This window comes from Botrytis porri (genome assembly GCF_014898465.1).
Source record: "Botrytis porri strain MUCL 3234 chromosome Unknown BPOR_004, whole genome shotgun sequence".
Taxonomy (NCBI): domain Eukaryota; kingdom Fungi; phylum Ascomycota; class Leotiomycetes; order Helotiales; family Sclerotiniaceae; genus Botrytis; species Botrytis porri.
The window spans coordinates 351,809-378,413 of NW_024066078.1; the positions used below are offsets into that span (position 1 = coordinate 351,809).

Below are 26,605 nucleotides of genomic sequence, written 5' to 3' on the forward strand. Positions count from 1 at the left end.
GGATGTTTGATTACCCAGCTATCCAACCAAAGTCTAGTGAAGTTCATTGTTCAATCAAATACTGAGATGAAGGTTCTGATGGAATTCGCTAGAAGATGAATGCTTCATCTGATCAAAGTTTGCAGATATATCATCAACAGAGCATTTGACTCAAGATAAGAAGTCTCGGAAGTTTTTTGTTTGAAATAAAGCATGAAGTTCTTGACAGCCTGAGTGTCAAACTGATGTATGGCAATCACAATTTTTGTCTTCTGATAGTAATGAGTGATAACTTTTACATTCATTCACCATCTCCTTCTCATAGTTCAGTCTTTCAAGATGCGTGCTCCAGGATTCGACTGTTTTTAAGGACTTAGTCTTTGAATATAACTCGAAGAATTTCTTCCTATCATTTGTCAGTAGAAGCTGTTAAGTCGAAGAATAAAAGGGAAAATATGTTCAACCATCGAAACAACTGATCATCTATTCCAGGGATTCGTGCTCAGATAACTACTAATCCCTCATTCCCAGCATTGGGATAGAGAATTGTTATTATAAATGTCATGGATATTTTATTTGAGGCAAATCAGAAAGTCTGAAACTTCCATGGGTCTTGCAACAACCTGCTCCTCGAAGTAATACAGCATGTCATGGTGATTCCTGGTACATTAGACTTGATATGTAAGATTCGAGCGGGTTCCCACGTTCTCAGAAGATTGTAGCAGAGTACATTAAGTTGATCCTATGATAATGATCTAGTTGCACCTTGGGAGGAAGTGAAACATGCGGGTGGCAACCATATCCCGCATCATATATGGACAAAGATTCAGGTATTCTGAAAGCGAACTGATACCAATCAGTTCCGTCCGGAAGTTTTCCAAGCCTATTTGCCATTAGCAACATCTACATCACTTTCTGTTGGTATGCTATGCCATAGTTTACACCACGCAGATTCTTTGCGTTTGGATATCATCTCGCTTCAAAGACTGGGGGCGGAACCGATTTATGTGTTTTTGATTCTTCGGCAGCGTCAGAGGACCGCGTCGTCGGCAAGATTGCAATGGCATCGGTAAGACGCCAACATTTCGTGCAGTTAACTGGCCCACCGGTGGCCCTACTTTCTTTCATATTGTCGGTTGATGAAGGTGTGGTCAGAACCGTAGGTACGTGGCACTCACTCTTACTGTAGTAGACTGGTATTTCATCCACTTCTCCAATCGCAGAGAGGCAGAGAAAGCTCAATACGACACGCATTTATTTACCTATATATTCAAAGCTCTTTCTCCCGACCAAGTAGCAGCATCATGTATCAGTACCATCAAGTCCTTCGGTGCAAGTGAAATGATTCTCAAATAATAGTCAATTAAAGTCAAACAATCCTGACAATTCTACCAGGAGACGTCTGTATTAATATACCGAGGTACCAAAAAAGATTGTTTACAATTTACACGGACCGGAAATAAAAATAAGCTAGTGTTCTTATTCCCAGTCGATGAATTTGCCAAAATATTTCCCAAAGTACGCTAAAAATATCACGGTGTCAAGTTGGGCAACTTGTCAGTCCGACGTGTTTTTTCAGATGTGCAACAAAACTGTTTTCGCACTGATATCACGTGGAATGACACCGCTTTGGGCAGAATAATTAATTGATGGTAGCTTATATAAGCATCGACTACTCCTCCTCCTCCTCCTCCTCCTCCTCTTTCGTTTACTTACCACACAAAGTCACAAAAGAGACATCAGATCACAATATTGAACCTCACTCAATGAATGATTTATCGGTTGATATTCAGACATTAACCTACTATAGAAAAAGGTTCCTCTTATGATTATCGCAAAGCTGCGAACAATGAGGAACCCAAAACCACCATTCCGCTTTCGGAACATTTGAGCCAGGAAGTCCTGCGATTGGATGCAGAAATTCACTTCTTTATCTGCAAACATGGCTATTGATCTGATTTTTGAGGTCATATATTATTGAGAAAAGAAGGGGACATTCGATTTTGAATCGGGCGTCTACTGTTGTACCTGTGTATCAACCTGATTAGCATCTCAAGCTTCTTGTCTTAGCGGACATTTTATCTGAACTGCTTTGTTTGTGTTTTACTGAGAAGCTTTCGAATCTTTCGGGACTTACCATCGTATTCCTTATTTTATTCCTGAGGTGCTACATGCTTCATATACTTTTGAAGAAACATATTTCTCTGCCAGTTTTATCCCATATCCCAACAATCCATGACATCCTACTCCCATCCCGAAACCATCTACGAAACTTCCTTCATCTCAACTCGCAACCCAATCCACATAAAAATCGATCTTCGTCATCGCCAACCCCCCAACACCACTGCCAACTTCATGCCCTCCACCACCATGCTTAGCAGCGTTCTCCGTTCTCCCTTCTCAGCCCTAATCCATGCCCTCATTCAACTCTCCGCCGTTTCCTTCTACCTAGCTCTCCTCATAACAACCTACTTCCTCTACAGCATCCGCTACCTCTCCTCCATCACCCATCTAACCCAACTCCTCTCCTACCTCTACAACCAATTTCCCTCCGTCATAAAACACAAAGCAGGCATAATCTACGAAGAACGCCGGCAGCTCCGCCGAAAATACGCCGAAGCACGAACCGAGCGACTCCGTGAACGCAACGAAGTAGGTGAGCGAGAGCGAGCCCAAATGCGTGAAGCAGTGCGACGAGTTGCCTGGAAGAGGGGAGTTGGAAAAATGGATTATGGAACTGATTTGAATGAAGATGAGAAGAAGAATCCATCATCATCCAAGTCTAAATCAGAAGACAGAGAATCAGGAGATGGAAATCAAGTAATTGAAGGATGGATAGAAGATGAGGTGATCATCCAATCACCAATTGAACTTCAAGAATCACTTGAGAAATTGGAAAGTAAAGCAGATTATGGGAAAAGGGCGGGATATCGGGACGAGGAACAACAAATGAAAGCGAAAGAGGCAGCAAAGATTTTATTGAGAAATGGAGAGGTAGAAGCATTTCCTAAATTTGAGGATATGGATACTAGGGGGTGAGGAGAGTCAAATGTAGGTAGTTTGGACCGGAGATCTCACCCAGATATCGTTTTTAAAATCAAAAGCGTGGATAGCAGCAAGGTGGAAGATTGAATTTCTGGGCATGGTCTTCCAAGGACAAAAATCAAAATCAAAATCGAAAATCATGAATTCCTTCATTACATGACCTAACCATCTTCGCATCATCCCAAACACACCCAATAATCCCTTCCATCTTTTCTCCTTCAACCCAACCCAAAACTCTTGTTGCACATCTACCCACCCCTTGGCATACCTAGTAGGTATCTAGAAGAATCTAGAACTTCATCCACACCATTCCCCCACGCCATTCTCCATCCTCTTTCACCTTTCGACTTTCACCTAACCCTACAAAACAGTATCTCACCACACCACACCACACCATACCATATCCACCTCAAAGAAATCCCAATAGAAATTCCTCCTTTTCATTTTTCCTTTGTTATTTCTTCTATTGGTGAGGGATCACCGCATTGGGATTAGTTGGTTGTTTTTGTGTTATTCTTCTTTGCTTTCCTCTTCTGTGGTATGTGTGGTATACGGTATGTAGTGTAATGTAGTGTATATGTTTCCTTTGACTTGTGTAGATATTGATTATTTCATTTTGCTTCGTTTCGTTTCAGTTTATGTGAGGTTGAATTTATTTGAATCAAGTTACTTATCTTGAAACATTACTTGGTGATTAAAGGAGGAGTCTTTATTTAAGAATACTCATTTCATCCCGATCCATTATTCCTTTCGACGAAATTTATTAAATATCAACCTTTTACTCAGTGATAATCGCCCGCACAAAAATCGCATCAAAGTTTGAAGATGTCTACCTCGAATACAACGTCTACTGTCTCCTCGGCGCCTATTGTCTCCTCCTCCGTCTCGGTTGTCTCTTCTTCTTTAACGACTCAATCTTCCGTCTCCTCGGTGCCAATAATCTCTTCTTCCTCTATCGCAGTTAGCTCTTCTCCACCCTCTTCAATCTCAACTATCTCCTCCTCTTCGATCTCAACCATCTCTTCCTCAACCTCTTCAATCTCAACTCCCTCACCATCATCCTCATTCTCATCCTCACAACCATCAATCTCCTCCTCCTCAAAAATCCCCACCCCTCCATCCCATCACACCGCCTCCCAAACCCTCTCCCCATCCCACATATCCGCCGAGCCATCATCTCTCCTCCAAATCGCGACTCCGATTGCTATTCCTCCACCTATCCGTCCATCTCTATCTCGTACGTCTTATCCCTTTTACCCCCTCCCTTCAAACCCCCTCAACTTCTCATCACAAATCTCACCCCCCCTCAAATACCACTTCCCCCACCATCAAGCTCCCCTCTCAAACCCCCACTAACACCCCCTCCCTCCCCAAGTCCTCACCCAACTCCAAGAAGCCCTCGACTTCACCTCCACCCTCCTAGGTCTCTTTTTCGTATCCCTCCTCACCCTCCTCCTCATCTACTGGAGCACCCTGTACATCCTACGCAAAACCGTCGATATCAACCCGCGCGATACATCACCCATCGCTCAATCAAAAGCCAAAAACCAAACCAAACTCCACCCCTCCAATAATCTACCCAGCTCCCCCCAAAAGAAAGAAGTAGGATTTGCCCCCCACCCCTCCGACCCCGAATTCGTTCTCTCCGGAAAAACCGCCCGAGAAACAAAACGTCGTCTCTCTTCCATCCCGCAATCACCCACTTCCCCAACCTCCACCTCCCCTCCATCCCGCACTCCCCCCCCCTCCTCCTCCTCCTCCTCTCCATACACGCTCTTCCCCACTCAGCCCTGGCCCACCGACGGCGTACAACTCGCCGGTCTCGGATCCGTCCCTGAATCCAAAAAAGATAAGATAGAGCAAATAGCGCAAGCTACAGAAGTTTCGGAACTAAGCGAGGCAGCGGGTCGAACAAAGGAAGATGTGGTGACGGAGGCGGATTTGGAGTTTCAGAGGGGGGTGCGGGATGTGAGCGGGGACACGAATGCGATTGAGAGGAGGGGAGGGCGGAGTTATGGGGCATTGTAGGGTGGGGAGGGGTGGGCGTGGGCGCTGGGGGAGAAGGAGTGATGACAACGCTGGCGATTGAGATGCATGGCTCACGTCGTGATAAGTACTGAATAAAAGATGGATTGTAAACACCGAGGGGTTTCGGGCTTTTTGGTTGAACGAAGAGGAAACCGTGAAAGTAAAAGGCGGGGAAAAAGCGAGATGTGTAAGGAAGCGAAACGAAAGGATGAGATTCTGAAAATGCAATACAAACGATGAGGGGTTTTCTCTCTTTTAAAAGCTATCAGAAAAGATATTGATGTGATAGAGAAGAGAGGAAAAATAATACTTAAAGCTTTTGATCGAGTGAAGAAGATGCAGTCACGGGGAAGGAAGTGGTTTAGAAAAAGGGTGCAGGGAAGATGATGAGCGGAAGGAAACTACAAAATGAGATGGCTGAGGATAGACATACATGTCTTAGTATCTTCAATGATGACAAAAATTAAGTGTAATACAGATACAAAGAACTCCCTACTTCTTGTCCCCTCTCTCCATCCGTCCTTCACTGTTTCGCAACGAACTCCCACTCGCTTTGCCAATGGAAACAGATGTCTCCATCCCATTCTGAAGTCATACCCCTCCCCTCAAAAAAGAAATCCCTTGCCTATAAGTACTGAAGTTTAATGCCATAAAATCACAACAATCTTTCTTACTTCGAAATCTATTTCATCGAGCGCAAAATTTCATTCCCTGTTTCAACCTATGTTCAAAATGCACATGACCATGTTACTCCCCTAAGAAGATGGTGAAAACATATGTTCGAACGTCTCAATAATCAGTTAAGCTTTTGTCGGAATGCGTGCCTGAATTTCCCCCATTCCTTCACACCCGCCCTTCTTTTTGCATGAAGACGTAAATTTTGTCCCAATAAGTATCCAGATTTTTTGTTTTAAAATATCTGTTTGCTAAACACCGTATGATTCAAAGATTATGATCCTTGAAGAACGATAGCATGGCCTTTATAACACAACTCTTACATCGTCATGCGATCCTTCTAGATCATCCAAAGCTTTCACTTTCCTTTCCGTTCTTCCCACAAAATCATCCCAATCATCGACACGAAACTTGCTTACTTTAAGCAAGTCCGTAGTAATACAATTTAGCCAATTGATAGTCTCCATAGGCAAACTACAATCGCGGAACACCATGTAAGGTAGGATATGTACGACTATGGCTGATACAGCAAAAAGTTTCTGTGGCGGATACTCTTCCATTCCTAAGCCTCGATCTGTACAGTGGTATGTAATGCTACAACACAGCATGTACTCAAAAGTGTCACCATCGCACACTCCGTAGAGGTATTCCCTTTCAGACCCGACACAGATGTGTAACAGCTCGAAAAGATACAATGCAAGTAAAAAAAGACTTCGTGGGATTTGATTGATACCTCCTAGGTGGAAATAGTCACACGAGTGATGAGAGTTGCAAGACGGGGCGAAATTGTGTATGCGGGGGTGGTCGAGAAGGGAAGATTTGCGGTGAACTCTACCATAGTATCGTTCTACTTTCTACGATGGCTGTTAGTTATCAGAAAGATGTACATCAAACGCCTTGGGTGAATCTTACCGAGATGATAAGCTGCCTAAACCTTTTGTCCGATAAATCATCTAGTTTAGGAGAATACTTGAAGACAGAGAGATCAAATATAGAATCAATGGGAACGGCAACACCACGTTCCCGAATGTACTGATTTCAGCACCATTTTTCTTTTATTGACTATCTGAGCCTCTCGGTCCTGGTCTGACTCGACCGCTGGTGGAGAAAGTATTGTCGAGTCTGGTATGTTGACTTCTACTACATGATGCCGTATGTCTTCATCCGAGATTGCCGGTGCCGGAGTATCGCAATCAATATAGCAAGGAGTTTCTAGATCAGTCAGTACCGAAGAGTAACAACAAAATCACCTCCAGAATTAGCATACCAACATTGAACTCAAGGATTGACTCCTCAGTCACTTTATATCTCTGCGCGAAGCGTTGAATCTTCTTTGGTTCAATTTCCCGGCCACTTATGCGGAACTCGCTGTTTTTTCCTTCGCGTTTCCTCTTCGAGTCTTTGCGTAAAATAACTCTCATATCATTTTCCTTGATGTTCTTGTCCAGCTTCCACTGTTCAATTCGTCGCTTGTATTGTCGTGACCTGGAGTTTTGAATGAGTTAGCTATTGTAGATAGCAGTCACCAAGCCTAGGAAACCTTACGTCGCACGGAATCCATATTCATTTTCCATGATTTTCATCACCTCCTTGAGAGGCTTGTCTTCAGTTGTGTAAAGTTGAGTAAAAGTTACTCTCTGGCGCTCCCACTTTTCTGCAGAGTGTTCCTCGGGAGCAGGTCTAGCAGTGACGTTAGATGGAGGTAACATAGGCTTAACCATAGATGGATTCGCATGAGCTGTGGTAGTTGAAGGCACAGTAGGTGTATCATTGTAAGGTAATAAATGCCGGATAGGCACATAAGGACTGGTAGGCGGTAAGGGCCATGAAGGTATATATGATGCTAATTGATCGAGAGCGCCATGTTCCAATTCCAACTGTCCAGTACCATAATTAACCGGATTCCTCGGGAAAAGTCCATGAGAAATCTTGCTGCAACGAACCATTGTTGAAACTCATATCGAGATTGGTGGCCATTTCAACAATCCCTCCAACTCGGCAGAATAAATAAATTCAAATACGTCAAGTCAAAGTATCAAGATAGATAATCGAATAGCACAATCGTAAACAAAAACGGTGAAATCCAAAGCTTTTTATATCTCAACCCACCCAAGCCCCCAGAAGGTTGTTCAGCCTTGCTGACACCTAATGCGTGGTCCTTTTGTTCTCAACCCCAGTAACTCGAACCTTAAAATGGTACTTTTGTTCACTCCCGAGGTCTGCATGGTACTTTTGCAATTGCGTCTGGGAATTGCGCCTGTGGCTTACAGGGTAGCAAACGCCTCATGAAATCTTCGAATCGAAAAGAAAAGAAATGGGTGAAGAAACAGTTTAATAGAGATGTAGAAGTGATATCATAGCGTAAATAGATAGATGGATAAATGAACGAAGAAATAAACACCCACCCAATGAAATCCTTCAACCCTTTTCATTTCATTTCATCCTCCCCTAATCCCAAACTCCATGCTATACAATTACCTATCTATCTACCTAAGTAGGGTACTTACACTCACACTTACTAATTACGATTCAAGAATCACCATTCATGAGGATTCAACACGCAAGAAAACGAAAGACGAATAAAAACCCAAACCAAAGCCTCCTTCAAAAACACACACACACACAAACAAGCACACACAAGGTACAAAAACAAGCTAAGCACAACCACGTGATATCCAATCTGTCCCGAGCGTCCTTCGATCCAAATACAGCAGTTACCTTCCTCCTCCCTCCTCCCTCCTCCCTCCTCCCTCCTCCCTCCTCCCTCCTCCCTCCTCCCTCCTCCCTCCTCCCTCCGCCCTTCTCCATATACCCATCTACTCATTTGTGCATCCACCTACCTATCTATTTACCCACTCATGTATCCCATCCCCCATCTATTCACACCACTCAATTAAGCAACCAAACCACCCAGCTACATGCACATCTACTCCTAGAATCCACATGATAGTATAGCGTTCTGTTTCTCTTTTCTCCTCCCCTCATTCTTCCTCCTCTTCCTCCTCTTCCTCCTCTTCCTCCTCTTCCTCCCCTTCACCCCTTCACCCCAATGATTTTCTCAAAAGCACGAGAACTTAGAAATAATGAACCATTGAACCAGCTAATAAATATCCATTTATCTATCTACCTTCTTCTCACCAGCTAAATATATAAACCGCCCCTTATTATATCTTTCTCATTCCCTCATTTCTTCCCCTGGCTACCCATCTTTCCATCCATCGAAAAAAAGCGATCTAAAGATGTAAAGATCTAAATTTACCCCCTTTCCCCGTCCCCCATCAACCTCTCAATCTCCCTACCACTCATCGATTCTATCCCCATCATATCTATTCATCAGTCTAAACCCACGCCCAGGTCCCAAATCAAATCAGACACCATCCAATTAATCCAAATACATGCTTTTAGGTCATGAATTTCTATCTTTCTTCCTGTCTTCCTCTCTCTATTCATTTTTCTCTCCCCTCCCTTTCATTCCCCCAACTCATATAATTTTAACTTCCCATCTATCCCTCTAAGCACTTCCAGTACCATTTCCACCAATCGCTCTAGGTAATCCCATCCACTTTTCCTTTCCGGGAATCTTCACTCTCCCAAACTCCTGGTCCAAATCCAAAATAATCTTCAAGGCATTTCTACTTCTCAAATAATGAAGTGGTCCCTCCTGACCTGGCAATGCGGCCGTACCCGCTACACCGACATGGGTTCTCTCATCCTTGGCATGACCTGGCATTGGAAGAAGATTTTGAAGGACTTCATATGCAGCCAATGTGAAACCAAATTGTGGGGAAGATCTAAGGATACGAGCTGGTCCACCCTTGAAGAATGCTTTAAAACCTTCTTCTTTCAAGATGGTTTTTGCGGCATGACGAAGAGATGTGTATTGAGATTCTCCTTTTCTGGCTTCAACTTGTAATCTAGTCTTGATGACATCACAAGGTGTAGTCAAATATGCAGCTGGCATACCAGCAATGGCACCTGCAGTCAATAAATGCACGACACCCAACTTTTTGGTCTGACTTTCACCAAAGAAGTCGCGCTTCAAATGGTTATATGTAGGGAAATAAATCATGGAGAAAGGAACATCACGGAGGAGACATGCTGATGCCCCTTTGTAGAGACCAACAAGACCAAGGTTACGAACGATCCACATAGCTGAGCGGCGAGGAGTGCCTTCAACACTCTTAGCGACTTCTCCTTGAACTTGTAGACGAATTTTGACGATCTCAAGGGGGTTAGTGAAGACCTGTGCGTGATTTTAGTATACTTCCAAAAGTGGGGTGGAGGGGTAAATATTAGCTTACCACTTGACAACCACCGGCCATACCACCAGCAAGAATTTCATGCTTAAGTTGGATCTTCCCATCCTTGGAGGAGAAATGACCACGAACAAGATCATTGACTGTCAATTTAATAGCTTTTTCTGGAGCAACACCAACAAGTTGTGGTAAAACACCAGAATATAAACCCTTGAACCCCTCATTTCGCACAACCTTCTTAGCACAATCCCAAGAATTCTTGTACAACATTTCTCCAACTCTTGAAGATCTTTGATTTTGCATACGTGTCTTGACGAGATCGATAGGGTATACCATAAATGCACCAAAAGCTCCTGCTAAACTTCCCAATGCGAAATGATGTACCGATTCGAGAACGCTATACAGAACACTTCCACCAGCTGCTTTTACACCATTGCCGTTGGCCCTCTTTTCGTAGGCATTGTACAAAGGATTGCGCCATGAGGCATCGAGGACCTTTGCGAAATCAGATAATCCGAGTCTGCCAGAAGGATTATCCAGACTGGCAAAGTGGAACAAAATATCGGCTTCCATAGGAGTGAAGAGAGAAAATCGAGTGATTCTTGCAGCTTCATTCAAGAAATCGGTTCTGGTAATCTTTCCATCGGTGCTTTCTGCAGTTGCCTGTCTAATGACCATCTCCACCAAATCCATCTCCCTAATCATATTTTGGAAAGCTCTAACATTTGCATATGAAATCTTGCTGCCAGCCGAGATGTTGCAGAGAGTATGCAAATTTTCGAGAAGATGATCCGAGAGTTTATGTTTTGCGGTTTCGAGAATAATTCTTTGGAACTCCTCTGGTTCAATGTATCCATCTCCATCTTTATCAAAATGGTGGAACGCTTGACGTATTCTCTCTCCTTGTAAACCTCGAAGCATCTGCGAGAATTGTGGATAAGTCAAATCGTGTCTTCTCTTCTTTCCTCCACTGTATAAAGTAGCCCATTCGCAACTCCAATCGAAAGGTATGGTATCTGGTCCCTTGTTCAATTCATATAACTTCTTCAAATCATCATATTTGACAGTGCCGGTTCGCTCGACATCGAAAAGACGGAATGCGATCTCGTATTCGGCATCGGGTTTGGCAAGGAGATTTTCGAACGTTCCCCAATCATGTAAACTAATTTTACCAGTATTTCTTTGATCAGCTACACGGAATAGAATTGCATATTGTTCTCGTTTGATTTTGTGCTAGAAGGAAACCAATTATATTAGTTATGACTCTTGAAAAGGAGGAATGGCATAAACGTAAAACATCGACTCACATAATCTTCTCCTTCCGGCGCAATGGCATTTACAAAGTCCTCCTCAGTCATATACCCCTCTGCTCCAGACTCATCCTTCCGCGAATTCTTCTCAAACGTAGCTTTCGATTGAGCAGAAAGTTGAATATCCTCTGCCACGGTCGAGCCTAACAATGACTCCTTCACCACCTCCTTCGCCGTTGTGAGATCTGTCCCTGTCATGATTTGACCCTTTGAATGTGCGACTCTCCAAATAGTGTATCAAATTCGTCCAATGGATACTGTGTGTGTACTTGGTATGAGTTTCTTTTGAATGAACGACCGAGATTCGGAGGAAGATCTGCGAGGAATTGTGGAGTTTCCTGGAGTTTCCGCACTCAAACAGGAATTGAATTGTCGAGTTGTCAGACTTGGGAGTAAAATTTTCTCTTTTTCTTTTTTCGAAGAGTATCGTGAGCGTGCTGACAATGGGTCAATTGGTACGACAATCAAATCTCAACGGTCAACGGTCAACGGTCACTGGTCACTGGTCACTTTCTTTCTTTTTTCTCTCACTTCAATTGAAGTTAAAAAAAGGACAAGACAATGGGACCAACCAAACTTTTATCTAGCTCCAAGCAATTCCACGATTTCTCCAATTGGAGAGGAAATTAAGACTGGGGAAGATGGGGGCGAATCTGGGCTGGTATGACTGTACAGAATAAGAAAACCAAAATTAATTTTTGTGTCGGGATTGATTCCGAAGAGTGCCGGGTTCATTCATTTATTATTATTCAAAATAAATTTGACCGAATTTCACCAGAAGAGTAGAGAGTGCGAAAGCTCTCACCCACTTTTAAATTATAGGAAATGAAGAGTACGAAGTAGGTATTAAGTTTTTAAGGAGATTATTCTGTTGTTTTTTTTAATATTTCTATAATTTGGTATATATATATATATATATATACATACATATATAAGTCTTACACACAGAAGATCTATATCTTTCTCTCCAAATTTCATAGATAGTCCGATATTGACCATTGATGAATTCTGTTACACTCACTGCCGGCAAGCCCGAGTAAAGACTAATCCTCTTTCAAATCCATCATCTGATGTATGAAGTATAATAAGCATCGAACAAGACGTCAAAGTATTGCCAAGTCGCATGTAGTATTGTCGATGTAACTCTACCCTCCCTGGCATTACTTCTTCAACCAAATCCTCTCATCAATCCTCTCCTCGCTCCTCGGCAACCCGTTCAACATATCTTCCTTTCCTCCATCTCCTTTACCGGACCAACAGCCACAGTTCTGCCAGGGCGTCGATACTACTCGATACGTGCGCATATTTTCTTCCCGTCCCCTCCTCCCCCCCCGCCCCAAGGATGGATATCCCAAGAAAGGTACCACAATTATTACACTACTCTGTAATTGATACAACGTTGTTATCGTTGCTAGGAGATTAGAAGACTACGGTAGATAGTTAATTCTCGGCTATCTTTGAAGAGTTACCGATGGATATACTTACTACATACCAGCTATTAGATACTCAGCAATCTATATCACTCACTCCTTATACATTGCAAAATAATACGAGCAATTCAAGAAACACAATCCAATCTAATCATTCTTTAACTCATTTACATGTACTTATTCCCTCCTCTCCCCTCCCTCCTCAACCTCGCCCTTACACCTCAATCCAAATCCAAATTCAACATCAAATCAGCCAGCAACGCTTCCCCCCAAACAACCTGAAAATAAATCCAGCCCAATCGCACCCCAGTCCGACTCAAGAAACCACCCAAGAACCTACCCTTTTCCCTCCCGCCTTCCCATCTCTCCACGGCCTTGGTATCCGGCTTACCCACAAGCCTACAAGCCTACTTCGTACAAGTCTCACTAAAATCTCGAGCCCCTCCCTCCTCTACTCCCACCATCTTAGTCTTTCCCCCTCATCTTCAACATACCTACTTATATACTATCTACCTAGGTAATTATCAATTTATTTACCTACCTACCTACCAACCTACCCATCTACCTACAACTGAAACATACACTAGTTCTTATTTCCTAACTACAATTATACCTATAATTTCCCATCCCATATGAAACTAAGCAACCTTATAGTGTTTCAGCTTTTGCTAGTCCCTTGAGCACATTTGATATCTATCTATCTATCTATACATCTCTAATCTACCAACCTAAAATCTACCAATCTACATATCTATCTTCCCATCCACAGATTTACACACATGCAAATATACCAGTTCCCATATACTAAACACAATAGTACTTAGAATTTTCGAATTCCGAATCCAGATAAAATACTAAGTAACCTTAATCGTATATGGAACTCAAGCTTTGTCAGTCTTTTAAGTATATCTAGTACATACCTATCAACTCACCTACCTACCTATTTATTTATGTATTATTTATATCTTACCTACGAATGCAAAATCTACCCATCTATACCTAATGTATGTACCCAAAATCTATCACTCTTAATCTACCTACTTATTGTCTATACTAATCCATATCCATATCCATATCCATATCCAAATCCAATCCAAATTCAAATCTGATTAATTGATCAGTCTTGTCAATCCCTCCTATTCTCCCATCCTCTTTCTCACCCTCCTTCTCTCTCTCTTCCACTCTCCCCCCCCCCCTCCCCCTCTCCCTCTTTCTCCTTCCCTCCCACTCACTCCCGCCCACTCCCATCCTCTCTCTCCACCAATCCAATCACCAATCCAAACCCTTAAATTACACAACCCCCCATATCATCCCTCCATCCCCATCCCATCCTTATCTATCCTCTCTCACCCATTCAATTCTATCCTTAATCCTTATTCATACTATCTCTCTCCATCCAAATTATTCTATTTTCATTTTACATCTTCTCATTCTAATTCATTCGTTATCAACATCATCATTATCTCATCTCATCCTCAATTATCTAATGATTCCATCCCATCCCATCTCAACCATTATTACCCATCACCCATCACCCATCACCCATCATCAATCAACCAACCAACCAACCAATCAACCATCCCCCGCTTTCAGGGGAAGCCTTCAAAAAGAAGCGAGTTCTCGGTCCATCCCTTAATCCCCCCCCCTTTCGGATAATCAAATCACACTTACATTTATCCGATGGCTTGATTCATCTCATTACATCTATCTTGCTATTACACCCTATATCTAAAGTAATCTTCACAGAATTCACAATTTCATTCATCACACAGTCACAATCAAACACAAATATATTTTCATCTTAATTTTATTTTTCGATATGAAGTATTTTTATCATATGCCAATACTTCTTCATGGTATCTTGGGAATACAATTCATTCCAATCCCATCCGTGGATGGGGATTAGAACTCCGACGACGAAACAATTGCAATGAGAAAAAGAAAAAAAAAATACAGAATTGTCCCCTGCCATTAAACTCCCCAAATTGATGTAAGATGATAAGCAGTACATATCCGATCAATGGATATATTGCCGCCCATTTGCTTTGATTTTCCTCCCCTTCCTCAATCCATTGTCCCTCCTGCACCAGGTAAAAAGCAAATAACTCAAAAAGTCATGGTATCATCAGATCATGAAAGTCGTAATGCTGCAAAGGTATCTGCCCTAAAGTCCAGAAGAGGAAATAAAAGCCATATCATTGAGCAAAACCCCCTCCCTCACTAAAAAACCAGGAAGGAGAAGAATAAAACCAGTAAAATAAAAAGCCAACCATTATGCGCTGTGCAAAGTGATGACGGCAACCAATTGATTTTGTATGCAACGCCGCCAACGCCACTGTGAAGCAATGTGGTCTATTGAAAGGGTATGGTAAAAGTGGATCCAGATGTTGTTTAGATCGAAATGCCAAAGGCATGGTAGTCGATTCAAAATCGTATCTGGTCCAGTAAAATACAGTGAATTGAATGTTGTGTGATGTGTTGTGGTAAAGGATTATCGTAATTAAGATTCTTAGGTTCTTGCTTGAACCATTCGCTGAGAGTTCTCCTCGATGGACAACAATGGGTCAAAGGAAACATTTTGGTATTGCGAATCGAGGCGTAAAGGAGCTGGAATAGATGGAGATTGTCGGCGGCGATTGATACCTGGAATTTGAAAGCCCTTGATCATTTGATCCTCAACGTAAGTAGATGCTCTCTTGTAACGGCGATCGGAATATTTCTCAAAGACAGCAGCATGATGTTTTCGAGCATTCTCGCAGCACTCAATAATCAAAGCAACCAATGGCTTCAACTGATTCCAAGTATAACCAGAGTAGTAAACATGGGCTGGAGACCAGTCACCTTTGCTGAGCATGAACCTAGAAACAGCATGGGATGCAGCAGCAACAAAACTTGGTGGGCTACCAACAAATCTTTCATCCATGATGGTAACCTCCAAGAAGTACTTGGCCAAAGTTCGAGTTTCAAGGTCATAATCATCAGCCTTACTGATGCGACGAAGGAAACTCATGGGTCCAGGCCATCCCAACTCGAATTGAAGCATACTGAGCATGAATCGCTCTGCCTTGAGAATTTCTTCACTACTATAACCACCATCAACCATATAGACGATCTCTCCGATGGAAGGACAATTGATTTCTTCGTACTTGGCAGCAACAAAGATGGCGGTAGCACCAACCAATTGAAGCTTGCCAAGCGAAACAACCTTCTTCGAAAGGAACCTATCAATGTAGTTGACGCAGAGGAAGAGAGTCTCGGGTAGAAGAGAGAATCGTTGGTGAACTTGAATCAACCAATCCATCAAAACAGATCGCATTGACCATTGAATCTCTGCTTGTGTATCCATATAGTGTGGGTCGGGAAGAAGTTTGTTCTATGGTTTAAGGTTTGTCAGCAAAATTGTAAAACAAAATCAATCAGAAGCAGCGTGAACAACCAAGGTCTCAGTAGTGATCGCTGTTGTGGTTCCATGATAGGCTAGACTGAGACCGTTTCCCAAAGCATAACGATGAATATTAAAATCACTAACCTCAAGCTCTCTCATGTATGAGAAGATCTCTTCGCCATACTCAGCCACCATGCTGGTATCCCACATCTCATCCTCAATGTCCTCTTGGGTTCGAACAGACTCGACAAGAATCTTGGCATCCTCAAGCTCTTTCTTGATCTTGTTTGTGACTTTTGGGACGATAACCGTGGTTGCTCCTCCAGTGGTATTCTCCCCTCGGAACGAATGGGCGGTTGTATAGCCTTGGTCGTCATAGGTCTCTTCTTCATCCTCAGGCCAGTATTCTTCGGGTTCGGAAGCAATTGGTGCAGCTGGCAATTGCTTGTGTGACTTCAACTTCTCGGCGATAGCAGGCTCATCCTTTTCCTTGATAGATCGGAGTTGAGATTCGTTGACGTTCTCCTTCAATGGAAGTTCCGAAGCGTTGTGGTAGCTTGTGGGTTCGGCGTTGTCGACGGCATTGTTTAACTGCTTGCTCTGTGTTCGTCGTAAAGCCGGTTGTTCGGCCTTGATCTCAGGTTGACTCTTCGCATGTCTGGGGCCGAGGGTTTGTTGAGCTGAACTCGTCGAGGCAATTGGCTTTTGTGCAAGTGGTTGAATATTTTCATTCTCGTTATCCTTGTATACAACGCCCTTCTTAGCCAGGGTATTGCGCTTGGTGTTATTTGCTTGAGGTTGTTTTTGAAGTGGAGCAATTGAAGGTTGTTCGGAAGTAGATGTAGCTAATGGTGCTTTGAGGCCATTGTTAAGTGGTCGTTGTGCTGGCTTTGAAAGTGCAGCTGACTTATCCTGAGTAGCAATAGGCTTAATGGTTTCGACCGACTTGCCATTACCGGCAGACTCGTCCCGGATAGTGGTCAAAGTCTTTGCGGTATTGCTAACATCTCCAAATGCAGTCCTCTTGGCAGCAGCCTTGAGTCCTCCGACTGCTAACATATTTGTTAAGGCTCCTGTGGACTTGTGTTTTTGATGTAGAGTTGATTGTTGTTTGGTAATTAAAGGTGCGACGTTCTCATCACCATTCGTATTGGCTTGAGTAATTCGTGAAGGTCTTTGGGGCTATTAAAACATTTAATGTCAGTTTGATTTGTCTGCAATTGAATAGAATCTAAGAAGATTGAAATGAAGTTGACAGGGTGATGGAGTGGAATGTAGATCGAAGTGTGAGGAGATTACGAAAGTCAAAGAAGATTGCTTCATCAGATTGGGTAATCATCAAATAATGAATCGCTCCAAGAAAGGAGGAAAGAGCGATCCACCACCGCCACCACCACCGCCACAATCATGGTAATGGTGCCAGCAGCAAGTAGAAGGAGGTGAGAACGTACTCGAGCGTCCATGGTTGCAGCTATTGTTTCCTCCAAATCAGGTACACAATAGCAAAAGCCGAAGCTGATTTGCGATGACGGGACTTTGGCTTGGATTATTGTTGCTGGAGTGATTCGAGTCTCCAAAAAAGCGTGAAGAAGCTATCGCGATCAAGAGGTCATGAAGGAATGTTGTTTGGTGAAAGGGATGGCTTTCAATTGGACAATGGATCAATAATTATTGGGGATTATGCCAATCCTTTGCTTTGATATGCAATGTATGAAATCGTGGAGTCAAAAAAGTCCCTGCAGAGTGATGATAGCTCGAAGCATGAAGATGGATACAATGCTCTGGGGTGTGAAGGAGGGGTTAGAGGTTAGAGGGGAAGAGATGGAAAAGAAGGTGAGGGAGACAGGAAGATTTGTGGAGAGCGACGAAGATGAAGTTGTTGATGTTTGGGTCTCGACCAAAAAAGTTCTCTCTTGTATAATATAAATTGGTTGGAGTACAGGTAAGAGAGGTGCATACAATTTTAATGCTTTGTTTTCTCTGGTTGGCGGGGACCAGAATCTCTGCCATTTCATTGGTAGTTGGAGCACAACAACAACACGACCCTTGCGTGGTGCTCTTAGCTTTATTTACACTTCTCCGCTTCGAGCCTAGCTTCCGATTATGCTTTGGTAAGGCAAATTATCTCATGGCTTCGCGCTTTTCCTACACGTCTCCCCAAGACACGACAGCAGAATGAATCTTGATCGAACAACCAACATACAAGTGAATTCTTATATAAGTACCGCGCCAGATCGTCTATCAAAGCGCAAAGAAACTTTTGATTCAATTTTGGGGTATTCTCGAGCCTGTCTCTCGATTGTTTCCCGCACCTATAAATACTCGACCGTCTTGTTCTCCATGATGATTCTTTATCAGTCGAGAAACGCCTCATCACGTGCCGATAACAATTCATCAAAAATAGATCGGTTCAATCAATCTTCGAACCCCTCGAAAACCCCTCGGACCCCTCATATTCTACACAGGGACCAAAGTTCTTACTCCCATTCTTCATCTGGGCCTCGCAATCTATCCAAGTGTCTCTTATTCATCATAACTTATGCATTAGCCTTTTAAGATTTTTAACCTTTTCATAAGGTAGATGACAGACTTAAGGAAGGTGAAAGGCCGAACGATGTGCCACGAATACAAAAGATGTTCGACCTTTTATCAATCATATCTCCATATCTCCACAATGAATCATGCAGGATTGAACGAAACCCCGTTTGGAACTCTTTCTCCTCACGCACTTTCAGATAAAAGTTCGAAAATTCAAACTCAAAAGTGCCGCGATTGGTGTTCGCTGGGTGGAAATCAACCTCGTACTCGAAGAGGGGCAATTTTATTCTTTCTGATTTGCCAAACAATATAGTATATTTTCGAGCCGGAACACGCATCACGAATCGGAAATCAAATCAATCTGGGAACTATGCGCTTATGGCGCAGGCTCATATTATTGAATGATTTATTATCTTCCTATCAGCGCGCGACTTTTCTGGATGAATGAAGGCAGGTTTGTCGCGAAATGTTGTTTTTGTTTTTGTTTACTCGGGGAAACTTACTTCGGATTCGGGTTGCGATCTTGTACTTCCAAAGGTCAGGGTCTGCGGTCTACTGGCCTAGCTTGGATGTTTCGTGGTGAGAAGGGTCCCGCGGAGTTCATTGGGCAATGACACTCATCTACGCAATAACGGCAGCATGTTGGCTTTGAAGGATTGGGATTGCGATTGCGACAAGACCAAACCGCTAGATGGCTATTGCCCAGATCCAACCACAGTTAATGAATGTGCAGACGATGAACACAACACATTGCGCCCTGCACCAATATGTGTTGGTTTAGGTATCTGTACTTACTACTTACTCTCTTTAGGTTTGAAATGTTTATCTCTCAAGGTATTCTGGTCAAATAAGCCCTCGACTGGTTTTGTGCTGCACACCAACGTCTAAAATTGATGTGTTTGCGATGGATCATGGAAGTGTCTAGCATTCATCATCCTCTCTAGCATTAACCCAGGAAATCCCCACCCTTCTGCGTTTTTCCTTCTCCAAGCCCCTCATCATAAATCATCGATATGGCTTGGTGATGTGATGATTTGATGATTGATGATGTTACAATGCTTCAACTCAAATTTTGGACCACACTATGTCGCACACGATTGAAAGAGAATATGTATATGTATCTACCTATGCAACCTTACCAGAACAAAACAGCTTGCATTGGAATACTGCACGCTTGATAGGTTGACATGAATCATGTTTAACGTTGGATAAAAAAGAGTACAGTACTCCGTATACCTACGTACATCGTACACACACGGTACATCGAGACTCCCATTCATAAGGCCTCAACGTATGCTAATCAGCATTCTTACCTGTTTGCGCCGCCATCAGTTGTTGTTGATTTGTTGCTAGTACTTTGATGCTTTTCTAGTGGCGGTCATACACATTTGGACCTATTTTGAGGAACCTATGTAGAGCGAGGAAGAGTTATTTTCTTCTAATCAGCTTGGAGCATGAATGCGATTTGAAACTCGTGGCCAACGCATACCATGATCCCGGATCGCAAATCTTCCTTTCGCGATCAGGATGAAGGGGGAATCACAATTCAACAGATGTATTTCTACACCGACAACCACCATCATCAATTGAAATGTATTTGTATAACTCTAAAGACAAGAGGAGAAATGCGCGATTCTATTGATTAGCTATAATCCCTAATATATTTCCCTCCATTCAACCTAATTTTGCACCGCATTTTGTTCCTCACAAACTTCGAACATGTCATCCTTGCTTTTAGACGTTGACGCATTAATCTCATTGGCTGATTATCAAGATTTACTCAAGCACTTGGCCTTTGCTTTCCGTGAGTTGTCTCGACCGCACTGGTGTATTTTGAAGTACGGAGTATGTGTAGCTGAAGGGGTGCTGGCCATCAAGTTTTGTCTAGAGGAGAAACAGAGTACATGTATGGAGTTCTCTCAAGGTATAATTTATTACTTCTGAGTCGCATGCATTTGCGCTTGGGGACTTTGATGAACTTATACACACAGGGGGGAGGGGGTGGCCATCATCTCCCATGATTGTTGCGAATTGTTGATAGATGAAAGTACTAGGCTCACTTGCGAAGGTTCCGTGTGTTTCGTTTTCCAAGATAAAGAAGGATTGATGAACGTAGCCAGCCCGAAAACGGGATAGATCCGACTCGAATTATGTCTTAATATACTCAAGAGCCGAAACTTGACCAGTCCATTGATATGCTCAACACATTTTATGTTGGAATAGATCCTCCAAACAAGGTTGGATGAAGCTTTGATTAATCATGACTACCCAGCGGAGATAACATCATTCCGACCTAGGTACTTCTTCTCCTGCCAATGGTGGCATAACATGACTTACCTGTGTGAGGATGGGAGACAGCGGACTGCGGAGAGAACCTGCCTAGGTAAGTCATGATATCGAATATGCATAGCCATGTTGAGCAGGCAAGGCATATGAGATCCATCCGTGGATGTCAGTGTCAGCTTGAAACCATTTGCATCGAGGATGGATGAACAGAGTCTCGATGAAATACCTCATAGATATACATATATATATACTCCGTCTCTGCTACTGGGCATGGGGATTTGTGCGCAATTATGCACCGTGTATTATGAGAATTGACTCCTTTTCTTTCTCACTGGTATAGAAATCAATGTGTAATGAGTAAATAGCCAAACTTCATCAGCGACAATTTAAAATAGGAATGATGATGAAAATATGTAGATTTGATATTCTTGGTTGTGCCATTGAAGCAAGCATAGAAGAAGTTATTCATCTCTCAAAATCATATTATTTTATGCAAAGCACCTAACATATTCTGAGTAACGAGGACCGACTTCTTCCACTTCCAAACCACACACGCAATATTAGAACAAGACACCACGGAAAACATACGACTTGATATAAGTTCAAGTAAGTATGATATTTGATCATTAAGTCTTTAATACTAGAGTCAATTCTCTCGAGATGTCATTTTCACTACCATATCCCCTCTCTCTCTAACCATTCTTTTCATAGGTTGTGAGAGACACCAATTCTACAGGACTACAATTTCCAATGCCTCGATAGGGCTCACAACAACATTCTTTTCCATCACCAGTAAGTTTCAATCCGACTTTTACTTTATGCGATCGGGGAAAACGGGTTCAATATTGCTCTGATATCTCCATTCCAATACAACCGATCGTTCCGATCATTGTCGCAGAAGGAGGGTGTATATTCCGCGCCATTAGATTGGACGACAATGCCATCACCTCACTTCTCTCTTCATCAAATGTCCCTCAGATGTTATCCTCAAGTCTATCATGAGTATTTCTAACAGTGTTTTCTAATCCAGCGACCAATTCTCACCTACCCACCTCTGTCCTTGTCTACCCGACTGACTTGCGACGACGGCGACGACAACGACTCTACACTCCACACAACATTCGGGATTTCAGATACTAAATATACACACATTCACTCCATTATAAACATCTGCGACTGATCTGAGACCAAGCATACTCTCAACAGTCATATGAAGTAGCCAACATAATAACTGGGTCTATATCTTGTTCAAACGCACAAAATCGAAACGCCGAATCTACCGATCCTCCACAGCGAACACATTCGTACCCGACCCGAAAAATAATCATGTCCGGTACGGATATGCACACTAGAGATGGGCGAAGCGGTACACCACCCGCGCCTCCTTATGCTGGTGCTCAATTTAACATGAACACACCACACTCCATGGCCATATCGCCTGTTGGGAGCCCTACCCCAAAGAGTGTCGCATTCGAACTTCTCTTTACACAATCTCCTCAACATCGTGCGCGACTACCGATGCGTGTCCAAATATTTCCTCACGACACTACAGACTCGATTATTGCCACTGTCAAGAACTTTTACGGTCTATACGCAGATGGCGCTGGTGCGAAAGGTGTTAGCTTCGAGGACGAACAAGGGAACACTCTCATCGCACGTTACGAAAACTTTAGAAACAACATGGTGGTATATGTCAGGGTCATTCAAGAAGAACCTTCTGATGCATATGGCCCATCATCATACGGTTCTGGCTCTCCACGCTTACAGCAAGCCTACTATCCTGGCGAGACGCACTTACCACCCCACCAAGCTCTCAATTATGGCCACACCGTCTCAAGACCAACGTCTAGGACATCGCGAAAACGTAGCACTTCTCCTGGCCAAGGACGTGGCCGCCGTAGTGTCTCTGCCAGTGTCAATCAGCCGCTTCCGGCCAAAAAGAGCAGATCTCGATCGGGGTTCAAAAGCCGTGGCTCAAGCACTCATGGTAGCTTCCAGGAACTTCATAGCGATGGATTGAATGGATATAGCAGTGGGGATGGGGGGGCTGGATCCGTTACTAGTAGAGCTAAAAGCGAGCACCTTGGCAACACCGAGATCAGTCTTGACAATATTGTGGAGGGAGGCCGACGAAAGAGGGCTAAATTTGAAAGTTCTGTAAGTTTACTTGGCTGCGCATGAGCAGACGATGTCTTTCACCCGGATGCTAATGATAATTTCAATCAGGAACTTCCTTTGTTCGCACCACCACAAATGCCCGCTGCGACTTCGAATTCTTCTGTTTCTCCGGCACGTCGCATGGAAAACCAACGATCAAGTTTTCCTTTCGCGGGATTTTCCCAAAATCCTTTCTCCAATGTACCCAACCTTCATTCTCCCAGGAGCTTTGGCAATGCCAACGGCTTCGGAGAGCCTGACCTTTATTCTACGCCAGCAGCACAAAGTCGCCGAACGCGCGCATCATACCCCCCGGGACGTCAATCTATTAGTACACCAGGAAATATGTCGGATGTACTGCCTACTCCGGATCCAACTATCGGTAGTTGCATGTCAGAGGAAGACAAGGATGTTGCTCTGCAGCTAATGAGACTTGGCGACATGTCAAACATCTCTCATGGTCGCATTTCCGCATCAACCCTTGACGACACGTTCAGTGGGCGTGCTGATGCAGCTTCCTCCACTGGCGCTACCAGTAATTGTGAGAGCGAGAGTGAAAATGAACTCCCTTCTCACAGACTAAAGCGTGAGCCAAGCCCGATTCTGCCACCTGGGTTCTTGAAAAAGGCTCATCCACATTTGGAAGATAATCTACCGACAGATAGCACTGAGCCAAGTAGTGATGAACGTGATGTCGAAGACTGTCATGACGGAACCTTCAAGCCAGGTCAAACAGATGATGCTGTTGATACCGAACTAGCAAAACCCAAGGTCGTCAAGGCTAAAGCTGCTAGAAAACCTTTACCTTCTTCTTCTTTAAAGTCCAAAGCCAATCGAATTAGCAAACCAAATAGGCCAACGCCCTTGGTCAAACCAAAGAAAGCCAACAGTGTCTCTGCCTCTAGCAAGGGTCCCATTTCACCCACCTCCTTACCATCGCAATCGCGAAAGACCTCTGTGGCATCTACCGCAACTCATCAACATCATCTCGGTGACGACGAAGAGGACCTTTCATCTAAACCACGTTGTCAACGCTGCAGGAAGAGTAAGAAAGGTTGCGATCGTCAAAGACCCTGTGGCCGATGCCAAGATGCTGGGCTTGGCATTGATCAGTGTGTCAGCGAAGACGAAGGGAACGGTCGTAAAGGTCGTTATGGGCGCCACATGGGAGTGCCTGTGAAGAAAGACGAATTGCCACAAGTCCCAATATTCCCATCTGCGCTTTCTGCTAGTGGTGCAAGCAGTTTTGAGAAGAGTAAGAAGAGAAAGAGGTGATTTAAAATCACTGTACCATCGACTCGAGCCTCTTACTTCGAGTATTGAATAACCTTACGGTTACATTTCTGTACCAAAAGTCATCTCTTCATAGCAATAATGATCAATTGCCGCGCAATCGGTCATCATCTTCCTGACGACACTAATGCCATCATAGCCACATCGAGCAAAAGTCTTTTACGGCGCCAGCATTTTGTGTCACTATCTTGATCAACGATTCTTCCCTCTCAGCGTTCAAAAAAGCCATCAAACTTCTTCATCTTGTCGTCTCCGTTCTTTCTTTTCTGTCTAGGTTAAATAACATAGCGCTCGTTTCTTTTATCATTGTACTTTTGTTTAACTGGTGGAGCATTTCAACACATTTCAACACTTTTTATACAATCTCGACACTCCTTTTATGATTAATGGGTTCCCATGAACATACTTATGATTTTCTTTTGTTCTTTCTGATTTGCACTTACTGCTTTCAACTGTTCTCTCCGTCACCTCGAATTTCGATGATACTCCTTTCCAGCGAGCAATTGCATGTGTCACATTCTTTTATCAAATTGTTTGTATGTTGGTGGTAGAGGATATATGTATCAATGGGAGGAAAATTCAACTTTTGATGCAAGCGGAGGAAGACGTCTATCATTTTTGAATGATATTAAATGCTTTTGATTCCATGATTTTGGGTTCAAATCTGGTTCTAATCCAACTCTACTCTCACACTCTCACTTCATTGGGTTTGTTTATAGGGAGTTGAATGGAATGGAACGGGATGGATGGGAAATCCGGAATTGTTAAATGGAGGCGACTATGTGATTTGCGTTCTTTTTTCTCTGTCTTTTTCATTGCGAATTGGGTTGGGATTGCAATAGGATTGGTCTGTTATTTTTTGGGGGAAAATAGAGAAATGGAAGAGTGAAGGAAGGGGATGATGGAAGGAAAGATGGATTTCTTGTTATGATGAATTGAATTGAGTCATATCACGTTTTTCTGTCTGTGTGTTTGTTCTCTTAATCTTGAAAACTCAACTTACTACTACTACCTATTGAACTGATCAAATTGAATTGAATCAAATGGAGAATAAATGATTGATTGATTGGTAATCAAAAGCCAAAACGTCCAGATGGAATGAAAGTTTTATAGTGAAAACAATATTAAAAAAACATGTTGCGTTTGGTTGTGTGGTGTGTGGTGCGATGCCCCTTCATCTTTAGCGATACCTATCACAGCGCATTGTGTTGTAGGTATGTTGCATTGTGATTTGAGATATGGGATATGGGATATGGGATATGGGATATGGGATATGGGATATGGGATATGGGATATGGGATGTGGGATGTGGGATATGGGATGTGAATGATATTATTAATGTTAAAGTGCAAATAAAGTTCTTGGGGGTTGGGGATGGAGGAGATGATGGATGGAGTGAAAGGGTAGGTTAAATATTTGTGATAAAAGAAAAAGGTGTTGAAGATATAGGGTGGATTGGGATGAGAAAGGATGGGATGGGATGGGATGGGATGGGATGGGATGGGATGGGATGGGATGGGATGGGAATGATGGGATGGGATGAGATGGGAATGATGGGATGGGATGGGAATGATAGGATGGGATGGGATGGGATGGGATGGGATGGGATGGAATGAAATAAGTATAGAATGAGAATGATAATATAATATAGAAATAATAGGATAGTATGAGATGGAATGAGATAATATAGGATGAGATGAAATGGTACAGGATGAGATAGAATAAAATAAATATAAAATAAGAATAATAATATAATATAGAAATAATGAGATAATATAGAATGAAATAAGATAATATAAGAAAGAATGAAATAGAATGATATAAAATGAAATAGATTAGATTAGAATAAGTATAATAAATAATATAAGAATGTTTTAATTAAGAATTTAATAATTCTCGCTTCTTATGATTCTTAAAGAAATCAAATGAGATAATACTATATAATTCCTCATTCTTAATTCTTATAATAAAATGATATACTATAAAATGATATAGAGTCAGACAATTTCTAATATCCTCTATATAAAGAAATTATTAATTCCTCGGTATTGATATTGATATATAGACTCTGAAGTATTGTAGAGTAATAGAGAGTTGATACGGAGTAGTTAATACGGAGTAGTAGTTAATATTTAAATAATTAATAGAAGTAAAATCGTAACAGCAGCACGCGGACTCGCGAAAAACCCCGGAATAAGCGGGGAGGGGGAGTATGGTCTCATA

At 42.7% G+C, this 26,605-nt stretch overlaps 6 protein-coding genes across 6 annotated transcripts; 3 read left to right on the plus strand and 3 right to left on the minus strand.

Moving 5' to 3' along the window:
• Positions 1 to 2,214: 2,214 nt before the first annotated feature.
• EAF01_003097 (uncharacterized protein) lies at positions 2,215 to 3,018 on the plus strand (the record flags this gene model as incomplete). The annotated part of the gene is made up of 1 exon (XM_038911351.1): positions 2,215 to 3,018. One exon carries the CDS (start codon positions 2,215 to 2,217, stop codon positions 3,016 to 3,018), a length of 804 nt encoding a protein of 267 aa, XP_038772586.1.
• An 831-nt stretch (positions 3,019 to 3,849) lies between these two features.
• Positions 3,850 to 5,052, plus strand: EAF01_003098 (uncharacterized protein; the record flags this gene model as incomplete). Its single annotated transcript, XM_038911352.1, has 2 exons — positions 3,850 to 4,261; positions 4,400 to 5,052. The coding sequence occupies 2 exons, from the start codon at positions 3,850 to 3,852 to the stop codon at positions 5,050 to 5,052; spliced, it is 1,065 nt and encodes a 354-aa protein (XP_038772587.1).
• A 62-nt stretch (positions 5,053 to 5,114) lies between these two features.
• Positions 5,115 to 7,751, minus strand: EAF01_003099 (uncharacterized protein). Its single transcript, XM_038911353.1, is given in 5 exon segments — positions 5,115 to 6,581; positions 6,640 to 6,759; positions 6,773 to 6,939; positions 6,995 to 7,212; positions 7,273 to 7,751. 5 exon segments carry the CDS (start codon positions 7,671 to 7,673, stop codon positions 6,033 to 6,035), a joined length of 1,455 nt encoding a protein of 484 aa, XP_038772588.1. The 5' UTR covers positions 7,674 to 7,751; the 3' UTR covers positions 5,115 to 6,032.
• Positions 7,752 to 8,938: 1,187 nt separating this feature from the next.
• EAF01_003100 (uncharacterized protein) lies at positions 8,939 to 12,146 on the minus strand. Its single transcript, XM_038911354.1, has 3 exons — positions 11,291 to 12,146; positions 10,029 to 11,216; positions 8,939 to 9,970 (listed from the first exon to the last, which is right to left on the minus strand). Exons 1-3 carry the CDS (start codon positions 11,489 to 11,491, stop codon positions 9,239 to 9,241), a joined length of 2,121 nt encoding a protein of 706 aa, XP_038772589.1. The 5' UTR covers positions 11,492 to 12,146; the 3' UTR covers positions 8,939 to 9,238.
• A 3,086-nt stretch (positions 12,147 to 15,232) lies between these two features.
• EAF01_003101 (uncharacterized protein) lies at positions 15,233 to 17,571 on the minus strand (the record flags this gene model as incomplete). The annotated part of the gene is made up of 3 exons (XM_038911355.1): positions 15,233 to 16,096; positions 16,253 to 17,290; positions 17,560 to 17,571. The coding sequence occupies 3 exons, from the start codon at positions 17,569 to 17,571 to the stop codon at positions 15,233 to 15,235; spliced, it is 1,914 nt and encodes a 637-aa protein (XP_038772590.1).
• Positions 17,572 to 21,461: 3,890 nt separating this feature from the next.
• On the plus strand, positions 21,462 to 25,514 carry EAF01_003102 (uncharacterized protein). The gene is made up of 4 exons (XM_038911356.1): positions 21,462 to 21,538; positions 21,644 to 21,724; positions 21,963 to 23,089; positions 23,159 to 25,514. Exons 3-4 carry the CDS (start codon positions 22,259 to 22,261, stop codon positions 24,362 to 24,364), a joined length of 2,037 nt encoding a protein of 678 aa, XP_038772591.1. The 5' UTR covers positions 21,462 to 21,538; positions 21,644 to 21,724; positions 21,963 to 22,258; the 3' UTR covers positions 24,365 to 25,514.
• The last annotated feature ends 1,091 nt before the right edge of the window (positions 25,515 to 26,605 follow it).

Excerpts from the sequence above, each read along its gene's own strand:
- EAF01_003099 (XM_038911353.1), bottom strand. The coding sequence starts at position 7,673 with ATGGTTCGTTGCAGCAAGATTTCTCATGGACTTTTCCCGAGGAATCCG. Across the intron at positions 6,940-6,994 it reads AATCCTTGAGTTCAATGTTG|AAACTCCTTGCTATATTGAT; the intron begins GTATGCTAATTC and ends TGACTGATCTAG. Across the intron at positions 6,582-6,639 it reads TTAGGCAGCTTATCATCTCG|AAAGTAGAACGATACTATGG; the intron begins GTAAGATTCACC and ends CAGCCATCGTAG.
- EAF01_003100 (XM_038911354.1), bottom strand. The coding sequence starts at position 11,491 with ATGACAGGGACAGATCTCACAACGGCGAAGGAGGTGGTGAAGGAGTCA. Across the intron at positions 11,217-11,290 it reads CGCCGGAAGGAGAAGATTAT|CACAAAATCAAACGAGAACA; the intron begins GTGAGTCGATGT and ends GTTTCCTTCTAG. Across the intron at positions 9,971-10,028 it reads TGGCCGGTGGTTGTCAAGTG|GTCTTCACTAACCCCCTTGA; the intron begins GTAAGCTAATAT and ends AATCACGCACAG.
- EAF01_003102 (XM_038911356.1), top strand. The coding sequence starts at position 22,259 with ATGTCCGGTACGGATATGCACACTAGAGATGGGCGAAGCGGTACACCA. Across the intron at positions 23,090-23,158 it reads GGGCTAAATTTGAAAGTTCT|GAACTTCCTTTGTTCGCACC; the intron begins GTAAGTTTACTT and ends AATTTCAATCAG.